The sequence below is a fragment of the Bos indicus genome, chromosome 7 (genome assembly GCF_029378745.1).
Source record: "Bos indicus isolate NIAB-ARS_2022 breed Sahiwal x Tharparkar chromosome 7, NIAB-ARS_B.indTharparkar_mat_pri_1.0, whole genome shotgun sequence".
Taxonomy (NCBI): Eukaryota; Metazoa; Chordata; class Mammalia; order Artiodactyla; family Bovidae; genus Bos; species Bos indicus.
Window position 1 is genome coordinate 37,540,093 of NC_091766.1, and position 17,554 is coordinate 37,557,646.

At 39.3% G+C, this 17,554-nt stretch overlaps 1 protein-coding gene across 3 annotated transcripts in view; it reads right to left on the reverse strand.

The window, feature by feature from the left end:
• The window catches only part of COMMD10 (COMM domain containing 10), a 185,258-nt gene extending 170,953 nt beyond the window's left edge, over positions 1-14,305 (reverse strand). For 2 of the 3 annotated variants that reach the window (XR_011567613.1, XM_070793291.1), the window contains exons 1-4: positions 14,157-14,305; positions 11,483-11,573; positions 5,958-6,068; positions 4,331-4,486 (exon numbers count right to left, since the gene is read on the reverse strand). Coding sequence is in view for 2 of the 3 variants with exons in the window: in XM_070793291.1 (XP_070649392.1) it covers positions 4,331-4,486; positions 5,958-6,068; positions 11,483-11,573; positions 14,157-14,197 (399 nt within the window). In the remaining variant the exon portion in view is untranslated. The remainder of the gene's footprint in view (positions 1-4,330; positions 4,487-5,957; positions 6,069-11,482; positions 11,574-14,156) is intronic. The other variant, XM_019964670.2, reaches the window with a different exon arrangement.
• Between the last annotated feature and the right edge of the window lie 3,249 nt (positions 14,306-17,554).

Consider the following 17,554-nt stretch of genomic DNA (forward strand, 5'->3'; position numbering starts at 1 on the left):
GCAGGAAGTGTCAGAAAAGTTAACACAGGGATAACTGGCTTGCAGTGGCTAAGCGTTCACAGCAACGTCGCTTTTTGATCCTTCTTTGTCAGCTCTTCCTATCACTGAGAGGCAGGATTCACCAAGTGTTGGATTGTTCACTCACTAATATGGAACGTGAGTTGGGCTTAGACTGTTATGAGATAGGTAAATTTTACTCTACTAATGATGTGCTGTTGCCATGGTAACCCCGCTCTGTAGGAGAGGAACCACAGGGTCAGACATTTGGCATATGTGCTTGGCTGAAGAGCCAATAGGGGGAAGCCACCATCTGTAGCATTATGATCACTTCTAGGTCAGAAGCCGACCCCGGGTCAATTGATATGGCTGCACCCCGGGAGCCTCAGTCATCCTAAGCAAGCCTGTCTCCACACCCAGCATCCCTTGGGGCACAGTGTGCCACACCACACGTTGGGACTGGGGTCTGGTGTGGACAGCCCTTCACTGTGGGACACACAGCATGGCCAGAAAGGTGGACACCCCCTGGCCCATCACACACCATGCGTTCATGGGCAACTTGGTGCTAAACCATCTGTAGCTGACCTGCTTCTAGGTCAGGGTTTCATTCCTAGGACAGCAGCTCCCTCATTGTGATCTATTTAAAGTCAGCCCTTGACACAAGGTTTTGTAAAAATTAAAAACAAAAAAGAAGCAAAAAAGAAGTGGAAAAAAAAACCACTTTTAACTATACTGTACTTATATAAATACAAGAAAGAAAAACAGAAGAAAATTATATAAATATAAAACAGGAAAATACTCAAAGGCAAGTGGATTTTTTTTTTTTAATGAAGATGTTTAAAAAAAATTTCAGGAACAAAGAATGGAAAACAAAATCTGGATAAACCTTTAAAATAGGATAGGAGAAAGCAAAAATTTAAATGATGAAAAATGAAGCAGTGATATGGAGCTTCACATCCTTCTTGAGAGCTCTTGAATGCAGAAGTCAACAAAAAGAAAAGGAAAGGAATGAAAACAACACAGGCGCATTTTGTAAAAACCCACAGCTAGCATCTTACTTAGGGTGACACACTGAATGCCTTCTCTCTAAAACCAGAAACAAAGCACAACAAAGTTCAAAGTTACCAATCCTATTCAACATCATGCCAGAAGTCCTAGTCAGTGCAATAAGGGAAGAAAAACAAAAGCTGAGCAAACAGGAAAGCAAGAAAGAAAACTCTCTTCATGGACAATCTGACTGTAGAGAAATCACAAGGAAAACAACAAAAAAAACTGCTATAACTAAATAGTAAGTTTACCAAGGTCTTGAATACAATAACAATAAACAAAAATCAACTGTGTTTCTATATACTAGCAGTAAACAACGGAAACCCAAATTTTTAAATCAGGACCATTTACAACAACTCCAAAGGGGGAAAAGAAAAGGTTAAGCGTGTTCAACCCTAACAAAAATGGAGATATACTCAATACTCTTAAGAAGTCATTTCTCTACAAAGTGATCTATAATTAAACATCAGTTCAGTTCAGTCGCTCAGTCATGTCCAACTCTTTGTGACCCCATGAATCACAGCACGCCAGGCCTCCCTGTCCATCACCAACTCCCGGAGTTTACCCAAACTCATGCCCATCGAGTCGGTGATGCCATCCAGCCATCTCATCCTCTGTCGTCCCCTTCTCCTCCTGCCCCTAATCCCTCCAAGCATCAGGGTCTTTTCCAATGAGTCAGCTCTTCGCATGAGGTGGCCAAAGCACTGGAGTTTCAGCTTCAACATCAGTCCTTCCAATGAACACCCAGGACTGATCTCCTTTAGAATGGGCTGGTTGAATCTCCTTGCAGTCCAAGGGTCTCTCAGGAGTCTTCTCCAACACCATAGTTCAAAAGCATCAATTCCTCGGCACTCAGCTTTCTTCACAGTCCAACTCTCACATCCATACATGACCACTGGAAAAACCATAACCTTGACTAGACGGACCTTTGTTGGCAAAGTAATGTCTCTGCTTTTCAATATGCTATCTAGGTTGGTCATAACTTTCCTTCCAAGGAGTAAGGGTCTTTTAATTTCATGGCTGCAATCACCATCTGCAGTTCTCAATCAAAATTCCAGAGGGTTTTTTGCAGATTTTTTTTAAAGGTTTTCATTAAAAGGTAAAGAAACTAGAATACCCAAAACAATTATTAAAAGGAACAAAGTTAGCAGATTAACAATACTTGATTTTAAGACTTACAACAAAGCTATAGTAATTACAGCAGCATGATACCAGCAATAAAGACAGACAAATAGATCAATGAAACCAAAAAGAGAGTCCAGAAAGAGACACACAAATATGTCAAATGATTTTTGACAAAGGAGTTAAGGCAATTCAATAACAAAAGGATGTTATCAATAATTGCACTGAAACAAATGAGACATTAATATCAGAAAAAATATAAGAACTTGGACCTATACCTCATATCCTACATAAAACTAACTCAAAATGGATATTAGACTTGAATGTAAAACACAAAACACTTAGAAGAAACACTTAGAAACACTATAAAACACTTAGAAGAAAAAAAACAGAAAATTTTTGTGGCACTGCATTATGCTACAATTTCTTAGATCCAAAACCAGAAGCAATATTAATAAAAGAAAAAAATGATAAATCAAACTTCATCAGATTTTAAAGCTTCTACTTTGCAAAAGATACTATTAGAAACTGAAAAGGAAAGCTATAGACTAGGAGAAAATAACTGCAAATTACATATCTGACAGAGGACTTAAAAATTCACAAAACTTAACAGAAAGAAACCAAACACCCTCTACAAATTTTAACACCCAAAAAACCAAAAACAAAACCAAAACCCATGCATTTTGATATGCTGGGATTTACACTTATAATTGTCCTTTATATTTATATTACTATCATTCTTTATCTGTCATAATGTAGAAATACAGTTACATAAAAGGTCTGAACAGACACTTTACCAAAGAAGCTCTATAGATGACAAGTACATAAAAAGATCATCATACTTTGTTACTAGGGATATGTAAATTAAAAACATAAGCTACTATTACAAACCTAATTGAATAGCTTTAATATAAACTGATGATATCAAATGCTGACAAGGATTTGGAACTACTGGAACTCTCATATAATGTTGGTGAAAATGCAAACTAATACCAAACCTTCACAAATAATTCCAGAAAATAAAAGAGGAGAGGGGAACTCACTTTGTAACCAGATGCCAAAAAAGACATCACAGGAAAACTACAGACCAATATCCCGCATGAACACAGATCTTTACCAAAATATTAGTAAAGCAAATACAGCAATATACAACCAGGATTATATACCAGAACCAAGTTAAATTTATCCCAAAAATGGTTGAAAATCTGAAAACCAATTATGTAAAACAACATATTAACAGAAAAAGGGGCAAAATCTATATGATCATCTTAATCTCCATCAAGAGTAACCTGGAGGTTCCCAGGTGGTGCTAGTGGTAAAGAGCCCGCCTGCCAATGCAGGAGACTTAAGAGATGCTGGTTTGATTCCAAGGTGGGGAAGATCCCCAAGAGGAGGAATGGCAATGCACTCTAGTATTCTTGCCTGAAGAATCCCATGGACAGAGGAGGCTGGTAGGCTATGGTCCACAGGGTCACAAAAAGTCAGACGCGACTGAAGCAAACTCAGCATGCACACACACGCAGAGGTTATTAAGGAGCTTTGTGATACTGCTATTATTTTATATTTTTCCCAAAGAGTTCATTTTGCTTACTCTTTGCTATTCAACAAATGCTGAGCACTTTCTGCATACAAGGCATTCTGCTAAGCCCTAATACCAACACACAAAAACAAATAGGCATGTGATTCAGTAATAATAAGTCTGGGACTTCCCTGGTGGTCCAGAGGCTAAGACTCTAAGCCCTCAACCAAGGGGGCCCTGGTATGATGCCTGGTCTGGGAACTAGATCCCACACCTAAGAGTTTGCATGCTGCAACTAAGACCTGGCACAGTCGAATAAATAAATAAATGCTTTTAAAAATTATAGTAAGTCTTATACATAAGATACACAGTTAACGGAATAACCAACTCTGACCAAGGGCTCAGAAGGAAAAAAAGGTCTCATTCCTATCCTAAAGTTACAGAAGCATATTTGAAATTGGGAATTAAAATTAAATCACATTGTGGTAGCAAATATGCATGGAAATACTTTTATAGGAATATCATATACATACTTTTTATTGCCTGATTTACCTCTTTACAAAAATTATCACTTTAAAAACTTTAGGTATAATAATTTATGCCATACATTACTTTAAAATATCCTTTGAATAATATATCCTGTACCTTGTGGGGAGCAAGAATCCTCTGCCTGAATTTTTCAATTGTTTCTTGACCCATAGAAGACCACGCACTGGCAAAAGCTTCTGCTTTGTCTTGTCTAAGATGAATGCTCTCTAACTGCTGCTGCAAAGCGGCCGGCTTCACATTGTGATACACTGCCTGGTAAAGAGGAAAAAAGCTACATATATCCCTAATGTTCACACAGAGACCTTGAGCTATAATTAAATACAACATTACTTCAAATAATTTAAATGTTTAAAAATTTTATATTTCTATTGCATAAATTTTTTATTATTTTACCAATAACAATACACACAACCAAGGGTGGAAAATTCAGAATTAAAGGGCCCAAATTATTCACACTAAACTTCATTTTTGCCTGTGGTTTAAGTAATACTAAATCTACTTATCAGAAAAACTTCTTTGCTCCAGTTATGTAAATGGTATCCTAGTTAAAATTTAATTTCCTTATTTCACTTAATTATTTCAAATAAGTACACAGTGGTTTTGTTTCCCAACTAACACAATTTTTCCAAGAACACTTTCTCAAAACCATCTTCATCTACCAATTTCCTAGGTAAATACATAATAAAAAATTGAAAACTTTTTTCACAGTGATACCTGTTCTATTTTTTTACATTATGATGAAACAATTTTCTCATAAACCCCATGCTGCTCTGTCCTGTCTGGTTATCCTTTTCTTCTACGGAAGGTCCACTGAGGACAGATCTGTAATGTGTGTAAGTCTGCATGTAGTAGAGCCTAGCATTTTGTCCTCAACTGTATCTGTTCACTAGAATGCCCAAAAGCTGCAGTACTGTTTAACTTTTTATTTCACAAGTATTCTTCTACTTAATCAAGCAACAGGAATTTATTAAGAATCTACTTTAAGATTCTTAATAGATTTAGCCTACAATGTGCTACAATGCACCAAAAACGTGATCCTAGCCCCCTGCAAATTCAAAACCTAGTGAAGGAGATGTAACTGACATACATGAACTCATGAAAAGACTAACAATGGGCTCAACCATGATGAGCCAAGCATAAAAGGAATCAAAATAACGGGAGGACTGTGAGGATAAGGGGTCCAGGCTGCAGTGGGAGGAGATGTGATCTGAAGGGAACTTAAACAATGAATTGAATTTAGATGTAAAGAAGGGATGCAGAAGAGCAGCTCAGTAGGAAGAAATACTATATAACAAAACGTCCTTTGACAACTATTGCTTTTCTAAATGTTTTATTTATCATCCTAGTCAAATAAATTCTCAGAATCAATTATTAAATTTCTTAAATAAAATGTGTGCATTTTTGCAAATTACTATACCAAGTAACAATAAATTTAAATCTTTTTCAACTGTCTTAAGTCAGTGAAGTCTTGATTTACAATGTCAAATATTAATACTTTACTCATGCTATTCAACACTAAGACTGTGTTGTAGAATGCAATCCCATGAGAAAAAAACACACATTCAAATACTTTTTTACCACATCAAAATTTTTGATAAAACAGATTCACAGCTTTTACCTGTACACTTTAGAAAAATAAGCTAAAATGCTATAGATGTCACAGCAATGCAAACATGTAATAAATAAAAATCATGGTTAGGCCGTTCGGGGGCAATAAAAATACCTGTTCTAAAATGAATGATATTGTTTCAAGAACTAGGTGAAGATCTTGCTTCTCTAGAGAAAATGCAACTTGAAGTTTTTCTTCCTCTTCTTCACTGAAACTACTTTCAGCCTACAACACAAAAAGCAATCTATTAGCATACATTCAGGTATTCAAAATGCAGATACTCAACAGCCGATTCATTTATTCATATGAAAATGAGAACTTGAAAGAAAAAAGTAAATCCACCATTGAAATAAACTGATGTGTCTGTAAATTTCAATATCTTAAAATCACAGAACAGTTCATTATTTGGATCTTGCCAAACAAATTTCATTTTTTTTTTAAATCTTAAGTTCTATGACGTATAGGAGGTGGAAAATAATAACATGAAAAATAGACATTTAGAAAACACAATACTACAAAGTAAAGCCCTAAAATGTTCTTCAGTGGCTAAGTCATGTCCAACTCTGCCACCACATGGACTGCAGCATGCCAGGCTTCTCTGACCTTCACCATTTCCCAGAGTTTGCCCAAACTCATGTCCATTGAGTCAGTGATGCCATCCAACCATCTCATCCTCCATCACCCCCTTCTCCTCCTGCCTTCAGTCTTTCCCAGCATCAGGGTCTTCCCCAATGAGTCAGCTCTTCACATCAGGTGGCCAAAGTATTGGAGTTTCAACTTCAGCATCAGTCCTTCCAATCAATATTCAAGACTGATTTCCTTTAGGATTGACTGCTTTGATCGCCTTGCTATCCAAAGGACTCTCAAGAGTCTTCTCCAGCACCACACTTCAAAAGCATCAATTCTTCAGTGCTCAGCCTTCTTTATGGTCCAACTCTCACATCCGTACATGACTACTGGACTACTGGAAAAACTATAGCTTTGACTAGATGAACTCCCATCACTTCATGGGAAATAGATGAGGAAACAGTGGAAATAGTGTCAGACTTTATTTTGGGGGGCTCCAAAATCACTACAGATGGTGACTGCAGCCATGAAATTAAAAGACGCTTACTCCTTGGAAGGAAAGTTATGACCAACCTAGATAGCATATTCAAAAGCAGAGACATTACTTTGCCAACAAAGGTCCGTCTAGTCAAGGCTATGGTTTTTCCAGTGGTTATGTATGGATGTGAGAGTTGGACTGTGAAGAAAGCTGAGCACCAAAGAATTGATGCTTTTGAACTGTGGTGTTGGAGAAGACTCTTGAGAGTCCCTTGGACTGCAAGGAGATCCAACCAGCCCATTCTAAAGGAGATCAGTCCTGGGTGTTCTTTGGAAAGAATCATGCTAAAGCTGAAACTCCAGTACTTTGGCCACCTCATGCGAAGGGTTGACTCATTGGAAAAGACTCTAATGCTGGTAGGGATTGGGGGCAGGAGGAAAAGGGGACGACAGAGGATGAGATGGCTGGATGATATCACCGACTCGATGGACACTGAGTTTGAGTGAACTCCAGGAGTTGGCGATGGACAGGGAGGCCTGGCGTGCTGTGATTCATGGGGTCGCAAAGAATCGGACACGACTGAGCGACTGAACTGAACTGAACTAAACTGAGATGGACTTTTGTCAGCAAAGTGATGACTCTGCTTTTTAATATCCTATCTAAGTTGGTCATAGCTTTTCTTCCAAGGAGCAAGAGTCTTTTAATTTCATGGCTGCAGTCACCATCTGCAGTGATTTTGGAGCCCAAGAAAATAAAGTCTGTCACTATTCTCATTTTTTCCACATCTATTTGCCGTGAAGTGATGGGACTGGACGCCATGATCTCAGTTTTTTGAATGCTGAGTTTTAAGCCAGCTTTTTCACTCTTCTCTTTCACCTTCATCATTCACTTGTAACACTATAAATCAACTATACTTCAATATAAAATAAAATCTTTTAAAAAATAAATAAAACATTGTGGGAGAGAGCACCTTCTCTGTACTAATACTAACCAATTATAATGGGTCCCAGCAACTTTTCTAAGAGCCCAAGCAAAATCTTCATTTAAGAGAATAGCATTTTAAGATAGAAAATACCTGGGAGTTCCTTTCCCTTGTTAGCTCTTTCTTTCCTCCCCTAAACACACCCCAAAACCTCTCCCAATATATGACCTTACCCAGCATTAAGCCCCTGTCAGCATTTATAAGAGGCAGGATTAAAGAGATAAAATCTGTTAACCTTAAGAACCTTTATCTACATCCTCCATTACCTAGCAGCAAGATTCCCAACAGATAGTGAGGTGGCAACTAGTTTGAGCCTTAGTATTATTTTGTTAAAAGTCAGTGGATTAAGGGATGCAGCAAAAGCAGTTCTTAGACAGAAGTTCACAGTGATACAGGCCTTCTTTAAGAAACAATAAAACTTTCAAATAAACAATCTAACCCACCACCTAAAAGAATTAGAAAAAGAAGAACAAAATGTAAAGTCAGCAGAAGGAAGGAGCTAATAAAGATCAGAGAGAAAATAAATAAGAATTTTTTTTAATAGAAAAAAAAATCAATAAAACCAAGAGTTGGTTCTTTGAAAGGGTAAACAAGATTTACAAACCTCTGGCCAGGCTCATCAAGAAGAACAGAGAGAAGACCCAAATAAACAACATAAGATCAAAGAGAGAAATCACAACTGTTACTGCAGAAATACAAACAAGTAAAACAAACAATCAGGACAGGGAAGCCTGGCGTGCCACAGTCCATGGGGTCGCAGAGTTGGACATGACTTAGCAACTGAACAACAAAACACATTTACTGAGTATTTTCTATGCACTACACAGATGGTCCGTGTCCTCAGGTGTTCTATGCTCTAGTTAGAAAGACCTTACAAACAAGTATTCCACTAATTTCCATTTTAATGAGTTCTGCAAAAGCATGGGTTACTACAAGAGTACACATAAATCAAGAAATCTTTTTGATAATTTTAATATTTTCCAAAACTTACACATTACACACATTACTTTCATAAGCAATATGTGAAAAACAGAAGTGAGGCATCTGAGTACAACCTCATGGCTAGTCTTCCTTCCATTTCCAAAATAATCTCCTTGATCCAAAGACTGGTTTTTCACACATGAAAAATGTACACTATTAGAACTGCTTTCAAATAAAAATACTTTATCCCCACATACCAAAAACAACTTTCCTAGTTGCTGCCTCTCCCCAACAGCTACATGGAGAAGTTTCAGAAGTATCATGAGTCCCTGCCTTGATGGCTTAGGATGAAATACAATTTTACAACTGCATTCTTGTAGTGAAGCAGCAGTGAGGTGAAGCTTAGAACTCTTAGAAGCGCAGCTCAGAACTGTCACATTTTTGGTTTGGGGAGGTCAGTCACCGGAACTCCAGTCTCTTCTACCTATTTTCTGACTAAGAAAAGCATGAACCCAATTTGGCTAAAATGTCAGTCACTTACCTCAAGACCAATGTTTTGATTTTAAAGTTCCAGAGTTTCTGTGACTACCACATACCTTCTTGAAACAATGACCTACAGTACCAGAGTTCTATCAATATAAGGAACAGAATAACAGTATTACTCACATATAATCACTGAACCACATGTTGCATTAAATTCAGTGGATATGTACAATCTAACTTCCAAGTGTGTCGAACTGATTCCTTTTAACATACAACAAATGAGGTGTTTTTGACAAAATAAAGACAGTGACTGGGCACAAAGAAAAATAAACTTCAGTGTCCTCAATATGTACAAGAAAGGCAGATTTCTTTAAAAGAGAGCAAAAAAAGGGACATTCTCAAGATCTCCAGTAGCATTATATTCATAAAGTGGTTTGGAGTTAAGGAGAACAAGGGAACATTTATCTCCCCCCAACCACTAGTACATGAGATATGCATTCTTAAAATAAGGTGGAGCTTAAAATATGTGAACAGAACAACAAATGCAGAATACAGCTCTAAAACAAAGTTCCAAACACATATTCAACATCTTGATCTAACAACAACCCTGGGCAGATAAAAATTAAATGTAAGTCATGGTATTTGCTTCCAAACAGCAGCAGGTTAACTTCTTCCTCTATACCAAAAGTAACCCACACATATCTGGGCACTGAAAAAGTTAAAGAGATATATTCATTTTTATGCTCTCAATGGGAGAAAAATTTAAGACCCAGGTGTATAAAATCAGAGATCAAGGGTCTAAGAAACTTAAATTTTTAATGGAAAGTGGATGTTAATTTTCTATATATTTAAAAAGCATACACCATAAACACAGAACATAGAACTTCCCTGTAGCTCATACAGTAAAGAATCTGCTTGCAAGGAAAGAGACCTGGGTTTGATCCCTGGGTTGGGAAGATCCTCTGGAGAAGGGAATGGCAACCCACTCCAGTATTCTTGCCTGGAGAATCCCATGAACAGAGGAGCCTGGTGGGCTACAGTTGGTGGGGTTGCAAAGAGTCGGACACAACTGAGTGACTAAGCACAGCACACATAAACATATATATATACAGGTAAAAAGTAAAACCAATACTTAAAAAGAATAAGTACTATATGGACTGACAAGGAAAGATTTCTGGTAAAAGTGGTAAGCGGAAAAGGTAAACAGCAGGGCAATACACACAGTACAATGCCACTTATGAAAACATTTATTTACAAACCAAACAGTTCTATGTGTACATGCATACACATACATCGGCACATCTGTATTTATTAATACTTGAAAAAAGATCTGGAAAGATAAAAATCAAAAGTTAACTTCTTTGGTGTATTTGGAACAATACATATATATATCAATATCTTTGCCTTACACTTGAAATATAACATTGTAGATTAACTATATTTTAATTTAAAAAAAGGACATATCAATAGTCTTTAACTCTTTTCTTCTCCATTGCCAATAAACTTTCATTGTGATGTTCCAAATACACCAAACTCCAGAGGCTACAGGTTTTATTTCTCTGAATGAATAGTTATATTTCAAAGATTCATTTGGATTAGTTTCTTGTAATGAATCAAGTATTTCTTATGTCTGATTTTCATAATTCTTCTAGAACCTGATAAAGAAGTTAACTAAGATTGGTGACCAAGTAGTGAATTACTAATCATCAATATTTTCAAGATAACCACACCCTTGAAATAAAAGTGGAAGAGAAAGATTATATACTGGTTGACAGCAAGACTACAGAATTATTTTTAAGAGGAAGAATGAAATCGTGATATCAGAATTTTCCCAAAGCATGTTCCACAGAGTCTTAATCCCAAAATAAATACCATGATAAAACAATTCCATGGTCAAATACATATGGGAAAAAAAATACATATGGAAAATTCTACACACAATAGTCACCCTTAAATATTCACTATTAATGCTACCATAAAATATACTCTGATAAGTTCCATAATATTAACAAAAAAAAATCGTTTTGAATGAAAACAGAACTTCCCAAACTTTTGACCATAGGATATTCATCAAATTTTCTGGAGACTCAGTGTTCTCCAGTATTTCTGGAGAAAAAAACCATGCAAAAAGTTATTCAAGTGGAAACCTGGATTTGCAGTAGAATCATAAGAACAAATTATAAGCGATAATATTGCAAACATACAAACCTTCAGGTGAAGTTTTTGAAGAATTCGGGTGAGCAGTCGTGGAAATCTTCCTATATCTATTTCATTTATCAGGGATACTGCTTTTTTCATGCTAAAGAAATTCATAAAACAAAGTTTTAAAATATGTTTTCCTCAAGTGGTACTGTCATTGCTCTAAGTACAGCTGACTGTAAGTTTTCATTTCAACAACTGATTGCTATTAAGCTAAGTCTGAGTGAAATAAAGAAAAACAGATGATGGCCAGCGAAGAAGACAGGACATTTCCAAAAGATACCCCATAAGTATCTCTGTTGAAAAGGTCTATTTGGCAAATTTTCTCTTTCTTCTGGGCCAGACAAACTACTTGGGAAAACTTGCACTCTGTGGGGGACAATATCAATTTAGGAGTGGGAGTTTATGTATCCATGTAACTCAAAACAGAACTCTGAAAAGAGTAGGGGGAGGGAAGTGGCAGTTACACCAAAAACAGATAAAAAGACTGATGTTTTGCAGATACGGGAATTAAAAAAAAAAAACATTAACATACAATATAATTCGGGGTCACTAAGTGCACAGTTGTTTTAAAATCCTGCTTAAACTGTTAGTTAAGCCGCTCAGTCATGTTCGACTCTTTGCGACCCCATGAACTGTAGCCCATCAGGCTCCTCCATCCATGGGATTCTCCAGGCAAGAATACTGGAGTGGGTTGCCATTTCCTTCTCCAGGGAATGCTTAAACTGTAATCAACTTTAAATTATGTGATAAGAACAATTCTACTGCACCACACTGGATATGGTTTACTGATGTGGTGTGTTACCCAGGACACTGGTGTGAGAAAAGGAACTGGCTGTCAGAACGCAATCAAAGAAGGAAAAACTTCAAAATGACAACTCTCTTCAAAAAGATTCTTGTCCCGTCACAAGATGGGCTTCCCTGGTGGCTCAGACCGTAAAGAATCTGCCTGCAGCCAGTCAGAATGGCTGCGATCCAAAAGTCTACAAGCAATAAATGCTGGAGAGGGTGTGGAGAAAAGGGAACCCTCTTACACTGTTGGTGGGAATGCAAAGTAGTACAGCCACTATGGAGAACAGTGGGGAGATTCCTTAAAAAACTGGAAATAGAACTGCCTTATGATCCAGCAATTCCACTGCTGGGCATACACACTGAGGAAACCAGAATTGAAAGAGACACATGTACCCCAATGTTCATCGCAGCACTGTTTATAATAGCCAGGACATGGAAGCAACCTAGATGTCCATCAGCAGATGAATGGATAAGAAAGCTGTGGTACATATACACAATGGAGTATTACTCAGCCATTAAAAAGAATACATTTGAATCAGTTCTAATGAGGTGGATGAAACTGGAGCCTATTATACAGGGGTAAGTAAGCCAGAAAGAAAAACACCAATACAGTATACTAATGCATATATATGGAATTTAGAAAGATGGTAACAATAACCCTGTATACGAGACAGCAAAAGAGACACTGATGTATAGAACAGTCTTTTGGACTCTGTGGGAGAGGGAGAGGGTGGGATGATTTGGGAGAATGGCATTGAAATACGTATAATATCATATATGGAACGAGTTGCCAGTCCAGATTCGATGCACGATACTGGATACTTGGGGCTGGTGCACTGGGACAACCCAGAGGGATGTTATGGGGAGGGAGGAGGGAGGAGGGAGGAGGGTTCAGTATGGGGAACACATGTATACCTGTTGCGGATTCATTTCGATATTTGGCAAAACCAATACAATATTGTAAAGTTTAAAAATAAAATAAAATTTAAAAAAAGAAATTAAAAAAAAAAAAAGAATCTGCCTGCAATGCAGGAGACCCAGGTTCAATCCCTGGGTTGGGAAGATCCCAAGAGAAGGGAATGGCAACCTACTCCAGTATTCCTGCCTGGAGAATTCCATGGAGAGAGGAGGCTGGTGGGCTACAGTCCATGGGGTACAAAGAGTCGGACACGACTGAACAACTAACACCATGCACAAAGAAGTTATTCTCCAGATTCAGTGATACTTCTGCACTTTTCTGCATCCACACACCACGTGCACTATTATTTATCTTTCATTACATGGAATCATTTTTGCCTAATTTTAAAACAGAACTTTATATCACCACTATAGACCACCGACATTACCTACCATTAATAGATATGAACTAAATATATAAATGAACAAAAGGTAAATAAAGGGGAAACAAAAGCAATGTTACCAAATTGTGGTCAGATGCTGTTACCAGCCAAAAAACTCCTGGCCTGGGGCCTATTCGATCTTGATTGAAAAGGTGTATTAACACGTATTAAGTATTAATGACCACTCAGGACCAATGGGAGTCTTTCTCGTAATCAGAAAGTCTGAAAAGTATTGAAAAAGGAAAGGGAACACCTCTTCACGTGATTTCAGAACTACTCCAGCATGGCTTGGGTACCAGTGATACCAGCCTCGGGGAACAGTGACAGTGACCAGACACTGACGCACTGACTTCAGCTGTCGGACAGACTGTAAGCCCACGCAAGTGAACCACGGTGCAGGTGGAGACGCCCAGGGTCCCGCATTCCCCCGGGGCCCACACAGCGACTCCGCCGGCCCGGCGCGCCGACGACAGACAGCAGCAGCATCCTCGGGCCGGCCCTGCCCGCGCCACCCCGGTGACCGCTGTCCCCCCGCGCCCAGCCTGGGCTACCTGGGGCTCTCCCGCAGAATCAGCGCCGCGGACGCCGCCATCCTTGAAGCTCCCTGGCCCCGCCGCCCGTGTCAGATGCCTGGAGCCCAACCAATGGCGGAGGCGGCGGCGGACGGCAAGCCGGAAGGGCCAAGCCTCGCCCGGGCCGCGCCGCTCTGCTCCTGCAGTCCTGGAGGGGCGAAGGGGTTTTCTCAGTAGTCCTACACCGCGCCACTCTCGCAGTTCCGAGTTAAGGCTGTACACATATTAATTTACTTGTAGATATATATTTACCTATTTTATATATACACATACCTGGATATGGAGTGTGAATATTTTTAGGTATTATTTTATTTATGATATTTAGGTATTTTAGGTATGTGTATAAACATATATTTAGGAGTGCGTACTGCGGAAGTTGGTGATGGACAGGGAGGCCTGGCGTGCTGCAGTTTATGGGGTCGCAAAGAGTCGGACACGACTGAGCGACTGAACTGAACATATACAAATAAATTTTTTTGGTGGGTGAGGAAAAGTTTAAGCACCGCCTGCAGTGTCTGGCCTGCGCTGCAGCTGGGCGAGCGGTGGAACGCTCTCCGAAGGAGCCCAGGGCGGCTCCAGCGAATGACCAGCGCCACCAGCCCTTCCTGTCCCCTAGAGCTCTGCAGTGCCCTAGCGAAACCTGTGCTCTTAATACCTTTATTCATTCAGTAGTGTTGTCTGAGGGTTTTCCCTCGTGGCTCAGTGGTAAAGAATCTGCCTGCAATGCAGGAGACCTGGGTTAGATCCCTGGGTCAGGAAGATCCCCTGGAAGAGGGCATGGCAACCCTCTCCAGTATTCTTGCCTGGAGAATCACCATGGACAGAGGAGCCTGGTGGACTAAAGTCCATGGGGGTCACATAGAGTCGGACACAACTGAAGGACTAAGCAACAGCAGTATTCTTTGAGCACCTACTGTGTGCCAGGCACTATGCTAGACACTCAAGATACAGAAGACCAAAATTCCTGACCTCGGGGGTTGATCAGCAGTTAAATGGGCAAGTATTCATTGCCCCCCTCACTGGGGATCAGGCACTGAGCTAGGTACTGTATATAGTAGGGCAGGTGAATTCCTGCAGAGACTTATAGCTTACGGTGAACAATGTTGGATTCCTGATTGCCGAAGAAGATTTAGCTTCAGAACCAGGGACCAGGCTTGATCACTCAAGAGCTTCTGTGTAGCAGAGTTATAGTAAAATATAAAATGGGACAGAGAAAGCTTCTGGCATAGACATCAGAAGAGGAATGGAGAATGCCCCCTTGCTAGTCTAAGCAAGGCAGCTATATACTTTTTCAATAGGTTATTACAGTAAGACGGTAGGTGTTGCTAGAGGACAGACACACTGAAACCATAATCACAGAAAACTAGCCAATCTGATCACACGGACCACAGCCTTGTCTAACTCAATGAAACTAAGCCATGCTGTGTGGGGCCACCCAAGACCGACAGGTCATGGTGGAGAGGTCTGACAGAATGTGGTCCACTGGAGTGCCTTGAGAACCCCATGAACAGTATGAAAAGGCAAAATGATAGGATACTGAAAGAGGAACTCCCCAGGTCAGTAGGTGCCTAATATGCTACAAGAGATCTCTGAAGAAATAACTCCAGAAAGAATGAAGGGATGGAGCCAAAGCAAAAACAATACCCAGTTGTGGATGTGACTGGTGATAGAAGCAAGGTCCAATGCTGTAAAGAGCAATATTGCATAGGAACCTGGAATGTTAGGTCCATGAATCAAGGCAAATTGGAAGTGGTCAAACAGGAGATGGCAAGAGTGAACGTCGACATTCTAGGAATCAGCAAACTCAAATGGACTGGAATGGGTGAATTTAACTCAAATGATCATTATATCTATCACTGTGGGCAGGAATCCCTTAGAAGAAATGGAGTAGCCATCATGGTCAACAAAAGAGTCCGAAATGCAGTACTTGGATGCAATCTCAAAAATGACAGAATGATCTCTATTCATTTCCAAGGCAAACCATTCAGTATTACAGTAATCCAAGTCTATGCCCCAACCAGTAAGGCTGAAGAAGCTGAAGTTGAATGATTATATGAAGACCTACAAGACCTTTTAGAACTAACACCCAAAAAGATGTCCTTTTCATTATAGGGGACTGGAATGCAAAAGTAGGAAGTCAAGAAACTGCTGGAGTAACAGGCAAATTTGGCCTTGGAATACAGAATGAAGCAGGGCAAAGGCTAATAGAGTTTTGCCAAGAGAACGCACTGGTCATAGCAAACACCCTCTTCCAATAACACAAAAGAAGACTCTACTCATGGACATCACCAGATGGTCAACACCGAAATCAGATTGATTATATTCTTTGCAGCCAAAGATGGAGAAGCTCTATACAGTCAGCAAAAACAAGACCAGGAGCTGACTGTGGCTCAGATCATGAACTGCTTATTACCAAATTCAGGCTTAAATTGAAGAAAGTAGGGAAAATCACTAGACCATTCAGGTATGACTAAGTCAAATCCCTTATGATTATACAATGGAAGTGAGAATCAGATTTAAGGGACTAGATCTGACAGACAGAGTGCCTGATGAACTATGGACAGAGGTTCGTGACACTGTACAGGAGACAGGGATCAAGACCATCCCCATGGAAAAGAAGTGCAAAAAAGCAAAATGGCTGTCTGGGGAGGCCTTACAAATAGCTGTGAAAAGAATAGAAGTGAAAAGCAAAGGAGAAAAGGAAAGATGTAAGCATCTGAATGCAGAGTTCCAAAGAATATCAAGGACAGATAAGAAAGCCTTCCTCAAAAAAAAAAAAAAAAGAAAGAAAGAAAGAAAGCCTTCCTCAGCAATCAATGCAAAGAAATAGAGGAAAACAAAAGAATGGGAATGACTAGAGACCTCTTCAAGAAAATTAGAGATACCAAGGGAACATCTCATGCAAAGATGAGCTCGATAAAGGACAGAAATGGTATGGACCTAACAGAAGCAGAAGATATTAAGAAGAGGTGGCAAGAATACACAGAACTGTACAAAAAGATCTTCACGACCCAGATAATCACGATGGTGTGATCACTGACCTAGAGCCAAACATCCTGGAACGTGAAGTCAAGTGGGCCTTAGAAAGCATCACTACGAACAAAGCTAGTGGAGGTGATGGAATTCCAGTGGAGCTCTTTCAAATCCTGAAAGATGATGCTGTGAAAGTGCTGCACTCAATATGCCAGCAAATTTGGAAAACTCAGCAGTGGCCACAGGACTGGAAAAGGTCAGTTTTCATTCCAATCCCAAAGCAAGGCAATGCCAAAGAATGCTCAAACTACTGCACAATTGCACTCATCTCACATGCTAGTAAAGTAATGCTCAAAATTCTCCAAGTCAGGCTTCAGCAACACATGAACCATGAACTTCCAGAT